Here is a 25,724-nt window from a genome sequence, read left to right as displayed (position 1 = left end):
GAACCCAGAGAAGTGTAAGTCTCCCCCCTTCTCTGTCACAATCCACTGCAGAGGGCCCAAACCTACCCTGTGCTCTGAGGCCAACATCAGCACGAACATCTTATCTGTCTCACTGAGTCACATTCTTGGCAAACACTCAGGCCTAAAAACTTAACAGGGATGAAGAGTCAAATCTAATTCTGGGATGTGTTGCATCTTATACAAAATATGAGAAGTAACTCTTCTGTACTATACCTCACTGTTGACATCCTTCTAGAATGCTAGGTCTGGGTTCAGAAGACTACAAGAAGGATGATGTTTATGAACAGAACCTCTTGGAAAGGTTAACTAAGGAGGGATGAGAATAACAAATTATCTAAGAGATAAAATTAGTAACCAGTACACTCATCAGTTGTATTCCATGCACAGTTGGAACATGTCAAGCAACACAGGGGACTTAGTTTTAGTAAAAGGCTCTGCTGTTGCAGTTTTCCCCTTACATATAATTAAAAGAAAATTAAACAGTGGAAGAGATTAAGACAGCTTAGAATCTGCTATATTAGAATTTATGAATAGAATTTAAAAAAAGGAAGAAATTGTGCAAATGACCTTAAAAATACTGAAGACACCTGAAGACAGCAGGTGATGCTGCAATTTCCCCCAACTTATTCATAAAAGGTTTTATCAAGAACAGGGCAATAGCTGTATTGCTGTCATAAAGATTCTGCAAATAACACTGAAATTTCAGTACTCTGAAATGTCACTAATGTTGTAGTGAGTTCATATTTTAGAAGATTATTTTGCTCCTGAAAAAAATTAAAGCACTTTTTTTGTTTGTTTGGAGAGGGAAAGGGGAGCACTCCCACATATATCAAAGAAATTGTACACAATTTCTAAAAATTTGAAACTGAGTTCAAAATTCCTTGGTGAAACAAGTAGTTCCTATACAAGCAAAAAAAGTAAAACTTTTCATCACTCCCCAGAACACAGACTTTAATGGATGTAAATAATGACTTGATTAATTATGTGAAATAGTAATAAAAGACAAAATCAGCTGGTGCCCAAATTGACACGCCAATTAAAGCCTGACTAAATTCCCTATTCAGGCTATTTTCTAGGCTACTGGGCTAACCTTTCCCAGAATTAGGTAGACACCTGCCTGCTTGTTCTGGAAAATCTCTTAAGACGTTTAACCAAAAGTGCATGCTGTAAAGAAAATGCCTGTTTTGCTGCAAGCTGGATTTAAGTGACAGTTTACTTAGATTCTCCCAAAGTCTTGAGAAGCCTAGAAGTTACTTAGGGTGCTTACCATGACCGTCTTGATCTGACGACACAATAATGGCTGTCCACATTTTGACTATCGTTCCAGTTGTTATAGAATTTGCCCCAGAATGGGAAATCAGATTCAGGCCCCCTGCTTGGGTGGATCTGAACATAGCTACCACATCCTAAAATAACATCCTAGCCTCAGGCTATGGCTAGAAAAACATTCCATTGCATCTTCCTTCTGAAGTCAAGTCACTGAGCAGTAAGGAAGTGCAAAACTCACGGGGGCCCAAAAACAGCAGGAAAAGGAACTTGACTCTAAGTCTTGCAAAAAGATAATGAAGTACTACACTGAAAGCCAGACTGCACTAAGATTCTAGTCCCTGATCCCAGAATTGTTTTAATAAACTCCTGTAAAATATGCGTACACATTCCAGGGAACCAATCCAGGAAGTCAAGTCCCCCTGCCTACCACATGACAGTCAGACTTCCTTTGGTCTCAAGATTTCTGCATTCCTGCTTGGACAGTATCTCCTTTCTTAATGCCCTAAAGCCAACAGGAAGGGCAAATTCTGAATAAAGGAGATCCGGATTCAAAAATTTCAGATGATGGAATGACTGAAATCAAAGGTTCCCACCTTTCTGAACAACAGAGTGGGTAACAAAAAACCCTGCTATTATCAGTTAAAAAGAAAAAAAAAAGTTCTACTTCAGAAAGGGCCTACCCTCAGGAAAGGCCTGTGCCACTGCGAATTTAAGAAACAGGAAACCAAAGAGGTATATGCCTAGCTGAGGTGAACACACCTTCTGAAGTCTTCTGAATCATTACATTAAACACATATTTTGTGTTTGTAAGGATTAGGTAAATATGCAATTAAGTTGCTAACACTTAACTGAATGGGCATCTCTGCTTTGCTTATTGGGTCCCCAAATTCTCTTAGAATATTTAATACGCTAGCCTGAGTCTCCCTTGATAATAACTGGAGACTTTACTGATCAGGACACAGTTTGAGATAAGCATACCTGAATTTTCAAGATGCCAGCCACTTGAGTGGTTGAAGGGGTGATTGTAAACTTCCATTCTGATCTCCAACGGCCATTCCTTTAAAAAAATAAAGCAGAAATCAGATGTCACCCCACTGGTTAAGAAAAAAACCCAACATACAACTGATAGTCAAAGGAAAATAGAGAATGAAGTATGCTGTGCAACTACACATGCACAAAATCTTTCCCTAAAGATTCAGCCCTGTAATCAGTCAGGAAGAGAACAGTTTCCCAAAATATTTAACCTCAGTTTTGGATGTGGACCAAGGAGATTTATTAGTAAGGACCTTTTAACAACAGGACTTAACTTCTGAAAATACCTAAAGCCTCCAATGTTCTTTCCCTCCTTTATTATTTATTAGGCTTATATAGTCAATATTTTGTTTCCAGGACCCAGATGACTTGCTGGATCAGCCAAACTCACACTTCACATCAGGCTATGAAAAACCTGAATGGAAGGAACATTAAAGTAGCAAGACTTGCTGCTATGCTGAACTGTAACTAGGCCTTTCAGCTCTTCTAGCATTTCTGTTCCAGGACAACTATTTCCTTCCAGTTTCCTTCCACAAATTCAATATCCTTGCCAAATTGCTTAAAGGGAGTTTCAAACATCTGGAAAACAGTATAGGGAGATTGTAGTTTCACCTGATTTCTTTCCTGTAGGCTAGACATTTTCTTACTTAGGAGGTTAGTGGATTAGAAGGTTAGTACATTAGAGCTATATTAAGAATGGACTGTGGCTCTCTTGATTCCTCCTTTGTTTGCACTTAAAGAAGGAAAGAAAGTTGATACTTAAAGAAGGAAAGAAAGTTGATACTATGAATTCCAATCCTACTAATGTTAGATGTAGATTCCAGTGCATTCAACAAGGGGAGAGAAAGACTTCAAGATTAACAGCTACTAAGGGATCTATATTGACACATCTTAGACACTAACAATGTTAACTCAACTATAAAGCCACTGGTGGTTATTTCAGACAACATCCAAATTATAGATTATCACTGAAAATTCAGACTAAGGCAATTCAGAAGCTTGTGGGCATCTCTAAGAAAACTGAAAAGGTCACCCAACTCAGTGACACGGATATTACTGGTAGCCTTATAGACCGACCCATTAGTTATAAGAAAGCTTACATGCTGAACTACATTTTAGGTACAACATCAGTTTTTAGATGCACGGGATTCAATGACTAGCTAACAGATTTGTTTGCTTCTTAGTCACACTGTGGTTCCTGAAGTTAAGATGACCACAATGTTTCCACTCTGGGATATCTTTTTTATCCTTAAGATGCTACTCCAATAAAAAGAGTTCAAGTTCAGAAAGATCCTTCTTTATGAAATGCTCTAAGTTAAAAACAATGTGTCATTACTTTATTTACCTCTGCTGACTTAAGATGTTTTGTAAGATATTAATTGTCCTTCCTTTTCTTTCACATTCTTTAATAAACCATCTATCCTGCTATGCTGATAGTATTTCAGAAATTCATAGAACATTTTTCTTTGGCACATATTGGTTTTCTATCATCCAACAAACTTGCTTTCACGGTTAGGTAGAAAAAAAATCAGGCTGCAGTTTATAAGAGTTCATTTCATCCAAGATCACCTTTATCTACCTCACCCAAAAATTAATGATTCAAGTCCTACAGTAAATTAATCTTTTGTCACCTTCTTTCTCCGAGACATGCAAACTAAAAGGAGCTGGTTTTATTCTATCAGTCACAAAGGAAGCAACACAAGCAGAAGCAACTGTATGAGGGAACACAGGCATGGATATTGATGCCGGTGTGATAAACTGGAAGAGTCATAAGGAATTTTATGAAGTTCCCAAAGTTCTGCAAAGGAGATACAGACATGCAGTATGCCATTTTACTTACCACAAAGGAAGAGATTTCTACGTAGTTTTGGCAGAAAAACTTGGGGTGGGGTGGAGGGAGAAAAAAGTCACATGCAAGATGTGCGTGCACCTCCTTCTCTGAACTAAGGATTATCAGTGTAATGGCACTAGTGCAGTTATTCAGTTTGCGGTATTTTACTGTATTTGCATCCATAGAGAAACTTACCAAAAATTTTTTGCTTGGAACTGATGGCTCTCTATGCATGCAATAATGGTCTGCTGTCCATCAATTGTTTTACCATACACCTTAATTAGAAATCAAAAAACAAACAAACAAAAAAACCCAGAGTTAAAGTTTCAGTATCTGCCTTGCTCAAACTGCTTAGAGATAGCTAGTTCTATTATCGTTACATAAACTGTAAAATTTAATTTTATAACCACTATGGTTCTTACATAATATTCAGTACATGAAACATTAAAACGTATATTACAATGCAGAAAAATTTAAGATTAGAAAATCTGAAGGTCAAGCATCTTAACTGAAATTTTATATACTGTGAACTCATTTTTCTGCAACTATAGGGATTTTAAGCCTATAGCAGTGACTGCTGTGACAATACATATTACCAGCTGGGTTTCAGATACCAGTTATTCTACAACTAAATGATGATTTAAGCCTTTACAGACTAGCGAAAAGGTGATTAAAAAGGGTGGGTTTGGTCCTCTGTTCAGCTTTATCCCCTAAAATCAAATACTATTAAAAATTATCTCAATGAACATGCAATTTGGTTTCCTTTACAGAAGCTGGAATTCATCTGACAGCCTGGGAATCCAATTCAACTTGTTAACTCAGCAACTGATTCCCCCCCCCAGTTAATATTTCCATCAGGTTAATACAAAGCACAGGACAGCTATCGTTAGATCAGTTTGCTAAACCTTAAATACTCATAGGGCTCCTAACAGCAAATGAATGCTATTTCAGTCCAGACTGAGAGGTTTTACTTTAAGAAGCCATCAGAACCCACTGATTCTGGTGGTAAGAATATAGCACTTCGATGTATAGGAGATGTGATGGAGAGAAAACAGTTTGCTTTACTGACAGTTTTGTCAGTAAACCAAGCCAAGACAGACATTTGTATCTTATGGATTTTTAATTTTTTTTAAAAGTAACCAGCCAGGTAGCCAGGATCAACGGGATCAACCTGCAGTAGTCTACAGAAGGTCTTAATGGTTTACAAAATTTAAATAAAAATTCTTCAGAACTGAGAGGTAAGTCCTCACTATGACCTGCAGAAACCACCCACTAGTAATCCAATAGCTGAAATATTAAACTTCTGAAGCTTTCCCTCATTTCCCTGTATGAACCCTTGACAGGACTAAATTCTTTACAGTTGAAGCTGCCTATCTTCCTGGTTTACAAATAGAAATCTAAAAAAAAAATTGTAACTATCTATAGTGGTACAGTGGTTATACAATTTAGTACTTACTGTGCAGACACCATTTGGGTAGTGTTCTTTCACATATGCTTTCATTGCTGTTTCAACCGAATTTCTCCAGGATTCTATGGCATTTTCAACTTCATGGGGTCTAGGATCAGTAGCCTCCTTTCTTAAGTGATCAAATTTAAAAGAAATCTTGTTCTTGGGATCCAAAAATTTTCCATTTCCTAAATCACCATGTTCTGTTATCAAAACCTGTATTATAAAATTTTAGTTAACATTTGCTATTGAATACAGAGAAAAAAAATACCATGCCAAATCTAGTTATATCCTACATTTAACTGGAGCTTATTCATATCTAAAGACTCATATTTTAAACAAAATATGCATATAGCAAGAGAGGATGAGGCTAACATGACACACTGACTCAGACAAAAAATCCTGAATCTTACCCTTGTACTGCAACAAACAATGCAATATAGAAATTCATGTCTTCTAGTACTAAAGATGGAGCAAATGGTTTCTACAGCTCCAAATCAGGTCTGACTGAATTCAGGCCAACAACACAGACTGAAATGTCAAGCTCTTTAGATGTCCTAAACGATTAACTTATGGAACCAGTACTATTGGAGGCCCATAATCTCTATATGGGGGAAGATGCCTTTTTTTTTTTTTTTTTTCCATTTTCTTGCCAAGATATGTTCCAATACCAGAACATCTTTAACAGTTTAAGGAACACTGCAAGTATTTCATTGTATTCATACCTGTTCATCATAACCGTCAATTTTTACTGGAGTAAACTGGTCCAAGTTGTACTGTGCAAATGCACTACAAGAGAAAAAAAAACACCAAAAGCCTGCATCAAGCACAATCTTTTCCCTTAGTAGCTGTAAGAGATTTAAATAATAGCTAATAATCTGGGCAATGATACATCAAAAAATGGTATCAATGCTTCATTATCTAGCAGGCCCAAATTCTTGGAATCACCTTGGTTCATTCAGTGCTCATATTACAGATTCCAACCACCATTACACAATGATTTATGTTCAAAAGTAACCTGACACAGACAAACACATAAACTTTACAGTAACCCATAGAAACTGGAGGAACAGATAAAGTTTAAATTCCACAGGGATCCAACCTACTAAGCCAGACATCTCCGTTCTTACAGATGAAACTAATTCTGGCATAAAATACAGTAGGTATAACGTTTCGATATAAAAGTAGGGTCTAAGGAAGTGGTATCTTACAGATGTTCAGTGCCTATAACATACACCAAGAAATGGAAAATGAAATCCAAAAAACTGGAGACGAGTTCCAAAATCCAGGTCACCCATTTTCGAAACAATTGTTCTAATCATTAGGATACAATACAGATCTCTCCTCTGTCAATAATTTAATCTTGATCAAAGATGCACAACACACATAATACGGTTTTACTTGCCAAGCACACATCTTTTTAAATGAATCACTTACTGACAGTGAAAGTCTTACTGAAAAACATCCTGCTTTTATGCAACTGAGTATGTGGCATCTGGTACTTACTGGGCTGCTCCTTCCCTGAGAAGATTGTCATTATTAAGCAGCAACCGAACATCTGAAAGGAGATATTTACAACATAAAAGTACAGTTAACTCAAACTTGTTTCAGTCACATAACAAATGTCAACAGACTGTACAAAACAAAAAACCCAAACCACCCCATACAGATGACTAGGTAGGAAATTTATTGCTTCTTATTTCATAATTTTGACTGAACAAAATACGAGTAGTATGGAAATGGATCCCTTCCAACACAATCTGGTAAGCAGATAAGCCATATTCTACAGGCTGTGTGACAGCTCTAGGAATCTGTCAAACTAGTTTTTAGAGAAGTTCTGAAAGAGAACAGCGCAGGATTCAAATGAGTTCACTTTTAAGACGTAAACTACCATATCTCTCACACTGTATTGATGGTAGCGGTTACTGTATTTTGATGACACTAATATGGTATGTTGTACTTATTTTTTAAGCCTTACCATTTTTGCTCTCATTCCTTAATGACAGTAGTCAGAGCACAATATATCACAACACCATTTCTCCTACCATCGTACAAGAAACATGAATATACAATAAAGTCAATACTCTCCTCAGAATGACTTCATATTTCCTATGCAGTAAATTGTTATTTATGTACTTGACTTACTGGCTTATTATTTACTAGGCACTATTTTAATAACAATTTAATGCACTGATCATTAACTAACTGATCATTAGTCTCGCTATAACATTTTAAACTCTTCTAAGGATTCCCAAGGTATCATTCAAGTGAAAAAAAAATAATCTGGGATATATGTGAAGTATTTTTTCTTTAAAAACAAACCCAAAACCAACAACAACAACAAAAAAATCCCCAAACCAAAACACAAAACAACAAAACACCCCAAATGAAAAAAAAACAACCCCACAAACTCAAAAAATCCACGCCAAACCAAACAAACAAAATCACAATTTACAGAATTGGAATTTAAAGCTTTCTCTCCCTTTTTTAAGAAGTCAGTCTGAATCTCATTGAACACTGGTCACGCATTTACGATCAAACGCTTTGTTATGTGTTTTCAAACATACTATACTCCGTTATTGGGCAGGTAGTTCCAACTATGAACTAGCTTAACAATAAAGTTTACAGCAGTACTGCTATAAGAAATTGTATTAACCTTCAGGGAGCTGGGTTAATGAGCTGCTCACCAACAGTTCATTTCACAAATGCAGTACAAGCTAAGTTTAAATAATAATCAGCTGGTCACAGCTTAACTGAAGAACAAGGCACTTCTAAAAACATTACATTCTTTAACAAATTTAAGCTCTCTCCAGCCTGACACTGACTAAAAGTGAAGTATACTAAACTTCTTTACTTAAATAGTATTAGAGATATTTGTAAGCTACAGCTACAAAACATATGCCACCTTATACAATATGTATGCCCACATATCTTGATGCAAGACAAACACAACAATTTTTAAAGAAAAATAACATCTGAGGTAAAGTTCAGGCAACAATAGTTGAGAGAAGCTGATTTCAAGTTTCCTTTCAGTTTACCAATACACTCAGTAAAATTAAGTGTGCCCAGAATTTAATGGTTAAAAATGTTTGGAGAAGATTAATATTCTTTCCACAACTGGTATTAAGCAGTAGTCCTTTGTATATTCAAGGTTAAGTATTCGTAATGATATGCCTTCTTAAAAAAGACCATTTTAATTTCAGCTAGTTTAATTTCTGTTGAAAAATGTAATTGTCTATCAAAGACTGAAAAAAAGAGTACATGTGTCTTCTAAACGAAAACCCCAGCAGCTATTAATTCATGACTGATTAAAAACAGAAAGAAAGCTCATTCTCACATCACAAAGAAAAGTGGTACTTTCCCCCTTTTGCATTTAAACTCCGAGCTGTCTTGTGACTGCAAAGCTTATTATGCCAAGCTACAAAACCAGCTCTTACAGCAAGTGAGCTGCTAAAATATAAGCTACATGAAATTCAGGAGAGTAATCGGCAATACAATTTTGGATATAGATGTCTTAAAGGAAAGGACAGAGCAGACATACTCACCATTGAACACCTCATTGAATTCCCCAGGAGGAGCATGAATTATGAATTTTGCTGCTATACGCACCTTAAATACAAAAACAATTATGTGGTTGTATATACTTGTATTCATTCCTATTGAAACCAATGATGCATTATATAGCTTTAATACCCAGACATGAAATTGTACAACTCCCACTGTTTCATATATTTGTTCACAGTATTTAAACTACTCTGTTAGAAACAGAGAATATAAAGTTCCGGCTCTTCAAACAGAATAGAGGAGATTACATGTGATGGAAGCAGACAGAGAAATTGAGTCACTCATATTTTGTATTACTGGCAAAAAGATTAATATAAAAAAATAAGATCAATAATATATTCACAATCTATTTCAACTTTCAGTCCATGAAAACACACATTCAACATGTGAATGTGAATCAACATGTGAATCAACACACATTCCAAGAAAGCCAAAAACCATTATGAAGATACATGCAAATTTTCAAAGCTTCTCCTCTAATTTTACTACACATCCTATGGTTCTAAACTTTCCAAAAGGCCCGCAGCCAGACAGTAATCGATAGATTACATAAGCTTAAAAACACTTGCGTAGACACTAAAGCATGTAATTTCACCTGCATCTACCTGTAAGGCCTCTTAGTACCACAGTATCAGTAGATAAAGTTTAAAAAAACACCTGGAGAACTTCTTTAATGCCAGTCCTCAAGCAATTGCCTTCAGCCACAACTTCTTGCAGACAAAACACAGCATAAGCCAGTACTTCCACTAAAAGTACATGCACCTGCCCTGGCTTTCTCCCTCCTCCTGCTTGCACAAGCACTTGTACAACTGCACAGTGAGCAAAATTAGAAAGGTTATTTTTCTTTTTTTTCAGACCAGTTCCCTGAACTGGTTCACTGCACAGCTGCAGACACATGTGCTTGCAAAAGGAACATAATGCTTTTTTTGATGTGAAGCAACCTTAAAACTTTTCAACTATTACCTGACTTGCAGAATGTCACTCACCAGACTTGCTTTCATTCATTCTTCTTTCCCCCTTAAACTGTTAAGGGCATCCATTATAAAAATAAATAAATGTTGGTTTCCTAACTTAACCTGACAAAAGTTCCTATCCTTCACACATTACAATTATCTAAGTTCAGGAGATATTCAAAGCTCTCTTGCATCCTTGATACGATGCTGCTATTCAAATACAGGATACTACCTGAACCCTAGTTCCCATTTCTAACACTTTCAATAAATTGCTGGGAGATTCAGTGCCTGCACACTCTGGGCTTCCTGTTTGAAATTAAGGTGTTTGAGAAGCACATACTCCATTAACAAATACCTAAAAATAACCAAAGAATGCTTTACATTTACATATTTATATGTATCTGAACTACAAAAGAACTGTCTGAGTGTGCTAGAGCTCTTGAACTGATGAGTAAATAGCTTATGCAGTCTAGGGTAGCAACACAGCCAGTGCTCAGGCCCCTGGTTCTCGACAGGCCCAAGTTTCAGACAACGGTCTCCAGGAGAGGTGGTTCAAGCTGAGAGTGCCATGAGAGAGTGCTTAGCTGCCTCATTAGCAGCGTTCAAACCTCAATGAGATCCCAAATGACTAGCCCAGGCAGCTTTCTGCTCACTAACAGTCAGCACACCGCCACTCAGAGCTGGCTAATGGAAATGGAAAGGCTGTCAGTTCCCAACTTTCTGAACTGAATGCTACATTTCTGATTGCAGACAGCCTTTATCTGCTGCCTCAAATACCTAAATCAGAACTCCTCTTTCCATGTAAGCATACATTTGCATTATACTGAGATAAATGCCACAGGGTTTACTCTTCTCAAAAGAGACAGAGAGAGGCAAGAGCATCTTCTTCTATGGCAGCTTATTAAAGCACTTGCCCAGATAAGAAGAAAGTATGACTTGGATTGTCTCCTTTGACCCAAAGGAATGTAAACTCATCTGCATTAGCTAGATTACCCCAACCACTAATCTGCATGCTTTTCCCAAGTGAGGACATACCCCATACCTCTCCTGCTGAAGTCAGGGCACTCTGTACACAGCGTGCACAGCTCAATGCTCAGTCCAAAGAAACCTAAAGGACGTGAAATATAGCTAACCTACTGTACTATTAAAGCACTCATGAAGGAGAAGGGCAAGACAGGCTCCAAGGGTCTATTACCAGGACATTTTATCAAATGACCAATTAACAGAGTCTGGGATCAGACTGGAATTTAGGCCTCACACTTAAAAGCAGGTATTTAGTTGTGCTTTCAGCATGACTATCAGGCTGACTCCCAACTCAAAGTTAGATGAAGGGACACTCTTCAGAAGTTGAGAGTCTGTCAGCTAAGACACTCTCTGCATTTTGCTAACCTGCCTTTGTGAAGCCCATTTAAAACTAATGCACTTTTCTTCAGCAGTTAAACCAAATTAACTTATCTGTGGAGATGAGTATCTGAAAAAAGCTGTATTTCCCCAACTCATACATGCAAGAAGCCCATATAAAAGAATTAAATCCAGTAGTCTCACGTAACATGTAAGAACTGAAAAGTACTTATGGCTTCTTTATTGCCATTGAGTTTTTGCAGAAATAAATTCTCTAAAGGAGGTTTCTGTTTCCCAAAACCAGACTGATACTGAAGGATAAATGAATACACTTTCATGAGCCTCAATGAGATGATCATCTCCCCCTTTTGGCAGTAAAAAGCCACTGGCTCAGCTATCACTTGAGGAAGCACAATTTAAACACAGAGACAGTCCATATAAAATGTGGTGTTTATGGACAAATAAAAAAAATTAAAATGCACATATAACAAGAGGCACATTACTTGTAAAACGAAGTGACAGGCAAAAAACTCAACTGCAATATAATCCAGTTGAGATAGCAAGTTATTTTTGCTGAAAACTGTTTAAGAAAACACATCAATCAGATGCATTACAGTTGAAACCAATGCTGGTTATTCAATACGTTGAGACTTTTAAAAATTGATTAGAACTGATTTGAACAAGTCAAAACAGAAACAACATAATATTTTAAACATTTAAATGACAAAAACTTTTTCATTCAAGAGAACTGCACCTTCACACACAGTATGAGAACCTTATACATGTATCAGCAAGTAACAAAAAATTAGGTTACAGTTGAGTATTCCTTTAGAAAACTCAAAAGCCAAGACTGAGAAAACACCTGAGGTTTCTCCGCTTATTACTCTAGTTACTCCCAAAACACCACCTAAAGTTTAAGACAGTGTTTTATTGATGTAGTTTCCAAGATTTGATTTACAGACACTGTTTTCAGTTAAATGTCTGCAGAGCAGCTTGCAAGAAACTATAAACTTCAGAGTTCACTAATCCAGAACATTTGATCATCAATGGTTCACAAAAAACAGGTCTTGCAAACAGCTTTTACCACAAGCCTATGTAAGGAATTGCACATTTACTATATTAAATTCCTTGAATCCATAAAACCAATCTAAATATGTTTTCATGAAACGTGACTTTGTGCAGGTTTGAGCATTAATTTGGACAAATCATATAGAAGCTGAGACGAGGTTACGAAAAGAAAAAAAAAAGACCTCTGATACATTGAGAAGGGAAGCATTGCCCACTGCAGGTGTTCTCTTTATCAGATTTTCACATATACACCAGTCACTGTCTCACTTAAATGAAAGTCTGATATCAGTAGGTAAGAGCTAGCGAGATTTACTTTCTCAGTTCAAGTGAAGCCAAATGCTACCCATCACATCAGTTACAAGTTTTATGATTTTATAAAAGTAAACTATTTCAGTTAAAGTAAAAATTGAGACTGAGAAGCTTAGTGAAAGAGGAAAGGACCGGTTTGTTGTATGTGATGAGCGTGGACATTAGGCATAATAATGCCTAACTCTTCTTTCTGCCAGATTAAAACAATTGGTCTATCACCAAACGCCTACACTCAGTTACTACAGTATTTGCAGTTTTCAGATTACACAAGCACAGAGGTAGCAATGTACAGAATGGTGTCAGTTATGCTAAATCTGCCTCGTTTTCATACTTCTGCCTTTATTTCACAATCTAATTTCTCTCAAGGCATGACACCCATCAGATACATAGAGAAATTCTACTTTTCTACCTTTTCCAGTCTGAGACATTCTGAAGTTTGTTTTATTTTAAAGAAGTTATATGCAGTGACTTCAAATGCCCCCAAACCACTCTTCCTGTTCCTGGCACATCGGAACTGAAAAAGCCCGACCTTCTGCGCTGTATGTGCCTATATATGGTCATGAATACATGCTCACAGAGTGCAGAGGCTCCTGCAACACCACGCCACTGTCAGCTCCGCTAAGATATGCTCATTCCTGATAATCAGCTAGGGTACACCTAACAATAATAGAGACATTAAAACTTAAGTCAGTTCCCCCCCCCCCCTTTTCTTTTCCCCTTTTTAACTAAACTGAAATACAGCTGTACTTGCCAGACACCCTCACGGCTCACTCCTTCAATGAACAGCCACACTGCGCAGGAAAAACGTGCTGGTAAGCAAGATGCTCTGAAACCACATACGTTGCCCTTACTCTTTCCTACACATCACTTATTTCAAGTTCAGCTGTGAACTCCTTGCGGCAGGGAGAACCACCCTTCCTCTACACTCATAACAGGTTCAAGTTTACTGCTCCAGAGCAATAAAAATGAAATAGTGAAGTAGATACTAAAAGCCCTTTTTACCTAAAAACTGCATGAAAATTTCGAGGCGGGGGGGGGGGGGGGAAGTAACAGAAGACCTCCACAATACATTTCCACTCAAAGACAACTTCGTTGCTAATCACAGGAAAAAAAAAAGAGCTTCCAGCAGTTACTTTTATCAGTGATTATAGAAAGTGTTACAGCAGGAGCAAGGCATTGTATATCATGCATTTATATTCTGGATTCCTGAGAGCACCCTTGCTTCCTTATAAAACAAAACAAATCTCCCACTCACAGGAACCTATGTTTGGAAAAAAGTAGATGAGATATCACACTTGGGAGAAGGGAGCTCTTTGGTTCTGCTCTAGGAACAGTAAAGAGTCCAGAAAGCCCTATTCCCAGAGTCATGCCTTCTGCCGTAGTTCTTGTTGGTTCAGGAAGCCTTTCTGCAGGCAACTAAGCAAATAGCTTTGTCTTGGCCCACTGAACTCTATTTACAGGTAGCTACAGGGGTTTCTCACAATTAGCCTGTAGTTACAGAAATATTAACACAGTTAAGCTAATTCAAACTAGATAAGTTCCAATTTTCTCAAGACCCTGTAATTCACACTCACAATAACATGCAAGTCATTCAGGGATCCTGCATGTACTACTTGGAGTGATACTGGACAAAAGACTTGCCTAGTTTTACTGAATTCTGAGTTTGATTCAAACTCGTGTTTTGAGTTCAGCCGAGCCATTATTTTTCAATATGCAGCTTTACTTTCTAATGAACAACAAAACTGCTCTGACATCTTCTATCAGTCAAATTAATTTTGCATTGACACATGTAGCACATCAAGGAACACAGCCTAAGGTTTAATCATTTGCAAGATACAATGCCTGATGATCTGTCAGTACTGCAAACATCAACATAGTTTTTGAGATGGCAAACCCTTCAACGTTTAAAAAAAATGTAATTGGGTTCTCTTTTGGACAGGTAGATACTTGGTATTACTGGCTCCAACTGCTCATTAAATTCTTAGGTTAGATACTTCCCAGGATGTTACACCAGCAATTACAATACATCTTTTAAAATAAAAAAAGAGCTGGGGGTGTTATCCTAAGTGGCATAAACTGACCTAATACCATGCTGCTGCTGTCACCAAAAGGACTAATCTCCCTGCCTCCTCCCAAATAACCCGTGATCCATTTTTACAAACTCCTTTCTATCACCAGTGCTCATCTATTTATGTAAGAATCCATAGAAGCAAATTGATCTAGCTAAAGAATAGCTTTAGAAGATGGCAAGAACATACCGACCAATTCACTTATCAAGAGAGCTTTAAATAATTACTGCTTCCTGCTGCTAACAGTTTAGTGAGGCGAATAAGCCTTCAAACAGCCAGACAAGCACTGAGAACGTATAGGTGAGAAAGCGATTACCCCATGTCAGCAGCAAACTCTCTTCTCAGCATCTCATGAAATCTCACCCATACCCACGGGTATAATTTCAAATAGTGAAGAAGCATCCCGAAACATGCAGCATCTCACACAAACACGGAGCAAAGACAGTCACTCTGGTAGAGACGGAATGAATATAAAAAGTAGTGTTGCAACTGCTTTCCTACCAAGCTCAACTGAAAAATGCACTGTAGTATTCAATTCACTTCTGCTTCTGGGAGAGCTGAGGAAGAAAACACTGCAAAAATGTGGTTCTGTGGCACAGGAAAGGAGGGGCACATTCCATGCCTATGGCTTTGACTGAACAGACATTTCCTTCATAGTAATGCCTGAAGCTGCATTGCGTCTGTAGAACATGTGTTTTCCTCAATTATTTTTAATACACAAGTATTTAAGAGTATGTAACAGTACCAGCACTTAATAGTGGTGCAAAAAGTATCTTACACAGCATGAGGTATTCTACCTGCATTCTTTCTACCTGAAGAACTGACTTGGATTATGAGATTTATTTTCACAAAAATAACCATTTTGAAAGGCACTGATTGTTTCACTCTAGGGCCTTTCAGCAGCAGTGTATCTAAATATTATAAAAGTCTCCATCTTACAAATTGCTTTACACACACATGAGATTAAGATGAAGGGTTAAAAAAACCAAAGCCAAAACAGGACTTCTGAAAGTCATTGTATCAGGTACAGATAGCAAAAAGGAATATGAAAGCAATGTATGTTATTTGGGTAATACACAGGTCTGTCTAGAAAAAAATTAGAGAAGACAAATCTCCCCCATGTCATTTTGCAGTTACTTTTATTACTCCTGACTATATCTACTTGGACACCTTTTTGTCATGCACTTCCCATATTTTAATTCAGAAACATATTAAAAGAACTGTACTGGTCTCAAATTAGTGAAACAAGTATGTTTTGTTTGTAGACATTAAAGGATCAAGATCAACCTGAAACTTTAGCTTCAGCTATCACCATCAATTACTAAAAGCTCTGAACTGAAAAAATTTGCTTGTAATTATAATGCAGACAGTAGAACACATTATATTATCTTTCCCCACATCTGTATTTCTCTGAAAGCCTATGTCTTCTCAGTAGTTGGCTGGAAAACAAATAAGCTGAGAAAACCACATACATGCAAAAGTGATTCTAAAATTATTGACAGCGCTACATGTCCCAAATTTGTCATACAGAACGTTCTTCCTGCAGCGTCTTTACTGCAAGTTTTTATCTTTAATGTAGTAGTCCTTTTTCCAGGTATGTACATGAAAGCTCATAATACAAACAACCAGGGAAAGGAAAAAAAAAAAGGAAAGAAAAAAAAGAGACTATATAAAGGAGACTATACATTGGGTGCTTTAAAATATCAGTATCTCAAATTGTATCATTCTTTGGTACTTCCTATTTCATTGTAGGATCAAGCCCCAACATATGTAATCAACCCAAGAAACAAAACAGTGTTTTGGGTAGCATGCTAAAGGCTAGCACTCCCTTTGCTAAATAGAAATCTCTCATGATTTGACAAAGGTCTAATGCAGTCATTGGTCTGATGTAAATTTATGAGTAAATCTTATCCATAAAACCTTTAGAAGGTGAGCAATTGCATACTTTGCTTATGGATCAGACAGACAACAGATAATAAGCATTAAAAAAATTCTCAGAATTTCCTTGCAAAAGTCACTCATTGAAAACTGAGAAAGTAGTAAAATTTTACATTCAGTGAAAAGCAAAAGCATTAACTTCTGTTTGAGAAGTAAAAGGTATAAGAAATGGCTGACTTCACAAAGAAAGAAACCACTAGCATCATCTCCCACATACAGAACCAAGACATTCTGTTAGCCCAACACCCATGCTCCTCAGTTGCAGCAATGAGAACTCTCTTCCTCAACAGTCTTTAGAGTGGTATCTACTATAACCTAAAAAGCACTTGGTTCACATTTGCAAAGCATTCTTCCACCGCAAAGCCTATATTTTTAAAGTGATCCTTCCTACTAATCCAAGATCATTATTTATAATTAGATACTCCAAGGACATCAAGCCTGGATTCATAGCAGCGGGGAGAGAAAAGGAACAATATCAGAGCTTGCTCTGTGAAAAATGCCTTTATTAAAAGTCATAGAATAAGGTGCCACCTTAACTGTTTGCCTCCTCCTCCCAATTCCAGTGTCTTAAATTCTCTCTCAAAGTTACCTGTTAGTTTGAAAGTTTTAATGCCTTCTGTCAAGTTAAGAAAGTATTTGAGATATTTTACATTTCAGAAGCTTTTTAGTCAAGGATAAAAAAAAGTAATTTCCATATGCTAAAAAATCTGCTTTCATTTCTGCATGAGCAGTTCAAACTCCTTTACACTCCGCTTTCAGAAACTGGAAGTGAATATTTTACAGTGCTGCCTGAGAAAAATACACTGATTTGCTAAATAACGTGGCTAAAATCCTTATCCTATTCCTCTTTGGCTGCCAAAATTGAAATCAATCAAAGATGGTATTTCACAGCAGAACTGTAGGTTGCTGACTGTTTCGATGGGCAATAGAAACTTATCTGTTATATCACAAATTATTGTCTCCAGTTTCATTACTGGATTTGCCAATAATTTGTTCTGTTACTCTTCTCTCTTTTTGGTTCAATTTGTTTCTCTTATCTACTTAAAACTATGAGGTTTCCTGGGTAGCAAGCTTCCGCAAGCAAGAATGGGGTTTGTGATGGTCCTGAGGTGCCACTGCATTATAAATACTCCATGACACAGTAAAAGTCATAATCCACAAAAAGCACCTAATTTCTTCAAACTACTAACAACAAAAGAATATATGAACTGCAGTTTTAGAAATCACTGATCTTATATTTAAAATAACAGGTTTCATTTGTGTTCATCTTCAAGCTTCAGACAATTATTTTTAACTTGTCAAAAATGCGGACAATTTTGCTTTGCATTATAACTTTCTATGGAGGTGCACAGTGAAACGACAAGCAGCACTGGACACAAGTTGCAACAATTAAATATTAGGAAAAGTTTCTGACCATGGGTGTAGTCAAACATTGCAACACGTCACCCAGAGAGCCTGTGCAGTCTTCATCTTGGAGATATCCAAAACTCAAAGTGCAAGTCCCTAAGCAACCTGATCTAAGTTGGCCCGCTTTGACCAAGCAGCGTTCGAGTTACCTTCAGAAGTTTCTTCCAGCCTGTATGACCCTACAATAAATGAAGTTACTATTTGCAGTTATACATACAGTATATGATCATTTTTTCAGACAGTGTTGAACACTTCTGTAATTTCCCAATAACGTGATTAAAATTTCTGTTCTGTCCTTCAATCTCAAGGGTATTGATGCATTTTTTAAAAAATTAATTCCTAACTCAAGACAACACACTATGATATCTCAGGATGTACATAAAAATCTTAATCTTGGCATTCAGAATTACGTGTCAGTCTGAGAAGCACTCCCAACTTCCTCATTCTTATTAAAGAATTTCCTCAAAATGTAATCAAAGTGTAACCATTGAGTTTAACCTCACCTTTGTAAAAACAATTCCTTCCACACAACTTTTGTTACGTTTCACTTGTGGAAAAATGTTAACTTTCACAGCTTTGATAATGTAGTAAATTAAACAGAAGATATGCTTAAACAGTAACAGAGTTATTTCACATTTAAGTATTAAAGGTTTTTCAACCTTTCATCGGAACCTGCTACAGCACTTCCAGTTCCATTCAGAATTTAAACAAGAACCAGAGAGCTCACAAGGTCCTCCTGCTAGACACGTTAGCAAAGCTGCACTTTTAAATATAAAAGTGTACACTGATGAACTACAAAGAAAGAACATTAAGGACACTTCCGAAACTTCACCTTAAGTTTACCTTATAGATTACAGTGCACCCAGAAAAGGCTATTCAAATCCTGCTTCTACTCCAACACGTTCTGCTTCTAATCATCTACGGTGTCCAAGTCTCATTCAGGGCAATTCTAAAAGTCAGAATTTGCGATCCTTCCAAAATGAATGATTTAGAGCACATGTATTGCTTTAATACATGTATTGATTTTTAAAAGTACCAGTTTTTTGTCAAAAAATTCTGCTAATGCTTCCAAATCAGTTTCAGGAAAAAGGTTTATATTTGCATTAAGGAAACACCTGAACCTCCCACACTGGTGGACTTGTACATGCAAGTGCGATCTGCTGTCAACGTATTAGTTTTAAAAACGAAGTCACACGCATGAGAGAATGCATTTTACTGGCATAGAATTTTCATCTCAAAGCACTGACTAAAGAAACAGGTTTTCCTTAAACAATCCGACAAAACTACACTGCAGAGTTTTGTTGCTGTAAGACATCCACCTTTCTTACTTAGATTTGCAGGTTTTGACACCTAATTTAAGAAGTTCCAAAGTTACCCAGTACACCAGGAAATACCTGGAAGTAATGCTGGCTCATTTTCACAAATGGGACTACCTCCTCATCAGAAGAGAAGTTTTGCTCTAATTACAGCAACCTGACCTACTGTTAAACCCCACCTTCCTGAACAAGTGGAACTACTGAGACACAACCTTACTGAAAGAGGTGTGGTTCCTTTTTTTAAAGTCATGTTTGACAATTCCCATATTTATATGCTCAGCATTTTAAGGAATGCAAGAGCTAATTTTGCACTAAAAAAAATTTATGTGTTATCCTTTCCTAGGAGGCTTCTCCCCTTTCCTCCCTGAAGGCATCCTGATTCTCTCAGGCTTTATCTTGGTATCAAACACAGCTATTTAACTCCTGTGCTTCATAAAGGACAAGATTCACATTAAAAAAAAAGAAAAAATCTACAGTAAACATATCTCTTCGAGTCACCAAAAATGGACTGCAGAACACTAGTTTTATGATTTAAATAGTTCTAGCCTTGTTTTGCATTTGCACTGTTGTTTGTTAATGAATATTTACATTAGTAAATACAACTTTTACAGTAAAATCAGTACCTTCCGTTAATCATTGCCTATATTCATGTAGATAAATTGTAGCTTTTATATTCACACTAATATGCTTATTAAAAACTTATTAGCTTGACATAACCACAGGTAGGAAAACAATTTCTACAGAAACTGGAATAAAATTAAACTGCAAAAAATAGTTACTAAACTTTAACAAAACTACTTCAAATACGCTGCATAAATTGGTTTTGCATTCGAGACTTGTTAAGTGAGGATGCATTACCCATAGGAAGGGCACAGAAGTGATAACTTCCCATTGCTATCTCCCTTAAGAGTTCAGGGCTTCAAGATTTCCACCTCTCACACCTCATTTTTATTTATAGATTGAAGCAAACATAAACTTATGTTATTCCACCTATCTAAAAGCTTCTGAACTTTCAGTGACGTACATGAATAAAGCAATTACAAAACACTGTCTCACAAAAGCTGTTTTTAGCACTGGAAAATCTCTGGTACCGGATGCTAAAGCCAGTAACTTTCACTGGCAATGGCCCACCTTCAGATCTTTGGATGTACACAAATCTTACACACCATATTTACTACAAATAGTTCTCAGATTTTTTAAAAAAAGCTGTTTCAAATTTATCCTCACACTTACTATCATCACTGAAAGATAAGCAAGGCTTCAAAAATCTCATGCCAAAATGTGAATCTAAGGAACAAGACTGGGTTCAAAACCAGTTACGCAATCTTGTATATTGAAATCATGTTCTTTCTGGCAACTGGCTCTTCTCCTTCCTTGGTTTTAGAGCTTCTTTACCTGAACTGTAACTCTCCGTTTTGCCACTATTCCAATTCATACCCTTTCTGTATTCTCAATTATGCTAAACACTGCAAGTTTTAAACCTGAATTATGCTAGAGCTAAATACAGCCATCTTAAACTGACTACTAGGTAGCAAGAGGAAGCTATAGCTTCTACAAATGGAATTGTTTACTGCCTTTACACACTTAAATCTACTGACTATACATGAAGTAAGACATGAATCAAAGACCTTTCAGAACTTGTCATATCACTACACCACTCGATCTTCTATTTACTTATGCTTTTACAGCATTATTAGGAGTCTGGTACAAAAAAGTTCTGTTATTTTGTTCACCTTCTTCCCTCCCTGAATTTCAGCAGTTTTGACCAGCATTCTAGTTACGTCTCTATTGAAATTACCTACAAAACTATACCACCATCATCATCTGCATCAGCCTTCAGTATTATCAGTTCCATTTCCTGGGAGAAAAGTATACAAAGGAGCAATGTGATTTATTCCCCGTGAAAATGAATGTTTGTCTGTCTGCCTCTACTCCAACTTTTATTTATAGTCCCAACTGGATGGGTGAGAAGGGTATGCTTTTCAAATGCTATCCAGCTGATTTTTTTTTTATGCTTACTAAAACTGAATGTTTACCATTTGTATTGTAAAATGATAGCACAACTTAAATGTATCAGAATTAAAATCTTAAGGCATCACAAGATCTGCATGGATATTCGCCTCCTTTTCCAAGAGTTTGCAGTGTTACCCATTTTTGCTTTATTAGCCAATAAAATATACTGCCAGGCTTGGAAAATTCCACTCATATAGGACAATCAATTTTATATGGGACTGAAGTGGATAAAGGAATCAATTTAAATTTACAATGGAAAAGTGCTGATTCTATTCACTTATACCAAGGTAGGAAGAGTTTCTAGAAGGTCTGCATCCATTTTGGCAGAAAAGAAAAACTGGAATTAATAGACAGAAGAAAGCTCAGAACTTAATACCCTCAGTCACAAAAGCACAAGCGGCACTTCTCAGATCATACAGAGGCAAGATAAAACTATCACTGTATCTTTTATTATTTGACAGGACAAGAGGCAATGGGCACAAAATGGAACACAGGAGGTGCCATCTGAGCATAAGGAAACACTTTTTTTTACTGCAAGGGTGACCAAGCACTGGCACAGGTTGCCCAGGGAGGTTGTGGAGCCTCCATCCTTGGAGATTTCCAAAAGCCACCTGCGCATAGTCTTAGGCAGCCTGCTCTAGATGACCCTGCTTGAGCAGGGGGTTGGACAAAATGACCTCCAGAGGTCCCTTCCAACCTCAACCATTCAGTGATGCCAAGACAACTTGTTGTCTAAGTATTTTCAAGCATACCCTCTAGTAACAATGTACTGGATTAGAGTTACTTGTATTTTCTATAAGGGGCTAAAAGAATCATGGATTACCACATATACTTCCTGATTACATTACTACTTGTCCCAACAGAGAGGTGGCATTTGAATGCGAACTGAGGAGGGCATAGTCTTAAAGCCTCTTGGGAAAAAGCTAGTGAAATCCTGGCACTATGCATCTCTTGGCATATCAGTGCATCTCTAGTGCTGAAACATGGTCCTGTTAACCTCAAACATGCAGAAAATCTGCCTTATTCTAACCACTTAGACATTTTAGACATCCTTCATCTAACTTCAGAAAAGTTTGAAACATCATTTGTTGAGGTCTCCCACATTTAAGTCATCTCACAGCTTCCACAGCCATGAAAACTTACATTTTTAAAGTCGAAAATGAATAATACCGTTCATTACATAAAGACATGAGCAGTGCACCAGCACCATGTACACAAAACACCACACCCTAGCTCTGAAACAGGCAGCTACCATGAAGCTGGATCCGACAGAGGAAGACAAGGAGCACTGATAACTGAGGTCTTACAAGACACCCTGCTCCTTTTGAGATTTTTTCCGGGAAAATCTGTCTTAAATCTAATAAGTTTCCAACTGCCATAAAAAGAGATTACACGTACATCTCGTTAACACAGACCCTCTGCTCCTTGACCTTACACTTCCCCAATTACTGTCTCCTAATAGGAAATAAAACAGCCTTCCTCATCCCCACACCCCACACCCCCCAAGTCTCCCGTACCCCATCTCCTCCCGGAGCCTGCGGGGGTGAAAGGGGAGGCGATGGCCAAGGCCGGCCCTGCTCTGGGGGCCAGGGCCGCGGCACAGAGCCCCTCTGTGGGTAGGGCAGAGCCGGTGCTCCGGAGCTACCGGCTTGCACGGGCAAGGCGCCTCGGAAACGGGAAGTGGAGGTGGGGGAAGGGGAGGGGAGAGTCCCTCCGCGTCTTTTCTGCCTCTTCCTACCGTCCTCCGCTCACCGTCCCCCCCGCCACACACCAGGCGGGGGCGGCGGCACACAGCGGCCGTACCCACCGCCCCGGCGGCACCGGGGAGCCGGCAGAGCGGCGGCCGCCGCCGCCTCCACCGGACACCGGGCCCCGCCCCCCGCCGGGCCCGCACCGTACAAGGAGCGGCGGGAGATGCGCCGGGGCCGGCGCGGCGGCCGGGCCAGCCCTCCCCCCCCGGCCTCCCCGCCGACCCTCCTCCCGCCCCCCTGACTGACAGGCCCGGCCGCGGGGCGACGGTAAAAACACGAACCACAGGGCGAGAGCTGAGCTCGCCCCGCGGCCTCCCGGCTCAGAGGGCCGGGGGACAAAAGGGCGGCCCGGCTCGGCGCAGCACCCCCACCCACCCCTACCTTCTCCTCGTCGGACAGCTGCTCGTCCACGTCCGCCATCTTCCCGTCTGGCTCCGGCCGCCGCCGCCGCCCCCGTCTCCTCCCTCCCAGGCAGGAAGGGCGGGGCGCCCCCCCCGCTCGTTGCGCGGCTCGCCGGGGAGGCGGCGCCTCTGCGCATGCGCGGGGCGGGGGTCCCGCTGTGGGGCGGTTAGCGGGGCGGGGGAGGGGAGCAGCGGGCAGCGAGTGTGGGCGGCTGGGCTGTTGCTTTTTCGTCTGTGTCGGTGGCCGTGGCCGTGGCCGTGGGGTGGTCCTTGTCGTGGTGCTTGCTCGGGGGAAGCGGGGGCCTCAGCCGATGGCTGGGTGTCGCGGCAGAGGGAGTCGGGGGGAGCAGGGCGGGAGGGCCTGCTGCGCCCCTCAGAGCGGCTTCGGAATGAACAGTAGGGGTTCCCATCTCTGTTTTAATAGCAAAATGAGTCATTTAAGTAAATGGAAATCTGGGCAGACAGAACTAAAAATTGCCAGGTTTCCGACATCCCCTTGGCAGCATGCTCAGTGCGGGTTAGTGGATGTGGGTGCTGGGGGGCAGTGGAGCTGAGCGTTTGGGTGAGGGTGGGTGCTGGGGGGGTTGTCTGGAGTACCCTGCAGTGTGCTGGAAGAGATTTTAGAAAGCTCAGTTTGATGCCAGCAGCAGAGACTGAGGAAATAGATTGTGTGAAGTGATTTGTACTGTAGAAGATTGGACATGGAAAAGGAATATGGTCAATGGGAGGAAACGGGAAAATAAATAGATTGGAAATTTTTTACCATGAGAGTAAGAAAATGTGAAGAGTGTCTTCCAGCAGTGTGACATTGCAGGTACACAGAGGGGCATTTGAGATGATGGCTTGCAAGGTGTGGCAGGTGCACCTGCCCCGACAAAGGCCGAAACTTCTCGACTGCTGGAAGGAAAGAGTTAAACTAGAAGCTGTGGTTTGGGGGTCCAGCCGGCCAGCTGCACAGTTACTGGAGTCAAGTACACAGAGTGCCCCAAGTCACGCACCCCAGCTACCTGAGCCCGCCAAAAACACCTCAACCAGTGAAACCCCTTGGTTAAGAGAAGTTTCCAGACCGCTGACCATATATGACCACGAGCCTCGATCAGACCTAGGGTATAAATGGAGGCCCGCTGGAGGGCACATGGAGCCAGTCCTCCTTGGAGCAGCGGGTCTGCAGTTGGGGATTCTCTGCGTGGGTCAGGACGCCGCCCATGGAAACTCCCGCAGGTTGAGTGCCTCGCCTTATCGGTGAGTGATTGCGCATTTTGAGTCATTGTTCTAAGCTTAGATTTTTTTACAGTTCGTGTAGTGATAGTTCCCAACTGACATCCTGAACCTGTAAATAAGTTGCATTTGTCGCAGTGTTTCTGACCTAATATTCCTGTTTAATCTGGCTATTATATCTCAATACAACGTAACATTCCTGTTCAATTTGACCCTTACATTTTGATACCATTAAAGAAAATTGACTTTTCAAATACATCGCTATCTATCTAGTATTTCTGCGACACAAGGACTGACTAGAAGGAGATATAATAGAAGTTTTGAGGAAAACTGTACTAGAGGAAAGAAAACATTTGTGTAGCTCAAACCATGTGGGTGTGAGGCCGGTGAAATTCTGTATGCTCTTCCAACAGTGACCCAGGGGCAGATGCCCAGGGAGTGGTGAGAGAACAAGGCAGTACGTGTTGGCACTTCCTGGGAATGCTTCCTTGCTTCCAGCCAGCTGTGGCGCAGAAGATGGTCATCCTCCTCAGAGACTTCATTCTAACAAGGATTGTTGAACTATTCTTCAAGGGTCAGGTAGTCAGTGGGAAGTTTTGTTTTCTTCCAGGAGCAAAGTCAGACTGGGAAAACAGATAAGCAGGAGAAGCTGCTTTGATAATGACCTGTTCTGGCAACAGTGAGACAGTTGCAGACTCCATTCTGCAGAAGGTGAAAACTGCAGAGGCCTAAAAAGGAAACTGAAAGAGGAGTCAGATGACCTTTTTGAGAAATCC

At 39.3% G+C, this 25,724-nt stretch overlaps 1 protein-coding gene across 1 annotated transcript in view; it reads right to left on the bottom strand.

The window, feature by feature from the left end:
• CAPZA2 (capping actin protein of muscle Z-line subunit alpha 2) overlaps positions 1–23,749 on the bottom strand; it is a 29,738-nt gene extending 5,989 nt beyond the window's left edge. Inside the window, exons 1-7 of the mRNA XM_050904067.1 lie at positions 23,711–23,749; positions 9,146–9,209; positions 7,107–7,158; positions 6,326–6,389; positions 5,610–5,816; positions 4,349–4,428; positions 2,269–2,347 (exon numbers count right to left, since the gene is read on the bottom strand). Of these exons, the coding sequence (XP_050760024.1) occupies positions 2,269–2,347; positions 4,349–4,428; positions 5,610–5,816; positions 6,326–6,389; positions 7,107–7,158; positions 9,146–9,209; positions 23,711–23,749 (585 nt within the window). The remainder of the gene's footprint in view (positions 1–2,268; positions 2,348–4,348; positions 4,429–5,609; positions 5,817–6,325; positions 6,390–7,106; positions 7,159–9,145; positions 9,210–23,710) is intronic.
• Between the last annotated feature and the right edge of the window lie 1,975 nt (positions 23,750–25,724).

This window comes from Gymnogyps californianus, chromosome 1 (genome assembly GCF_018139145.2).
Source record: "Gymnogyps californianus isolate 813 chromosome 1, ASM1813914v2, whole genome shotgun sequence".
NCBI lineage: Eukaryota > Metazoa > Chordata > Aves > Accipitriformes > Cathartidae > Gymnogyps > Gymnogyps californianus.
The sequence above is the reverse complement of the archived record's forward strand: the minus strand, read 5'-3'. Positions and strand labels throughout refer to the sequence as shown.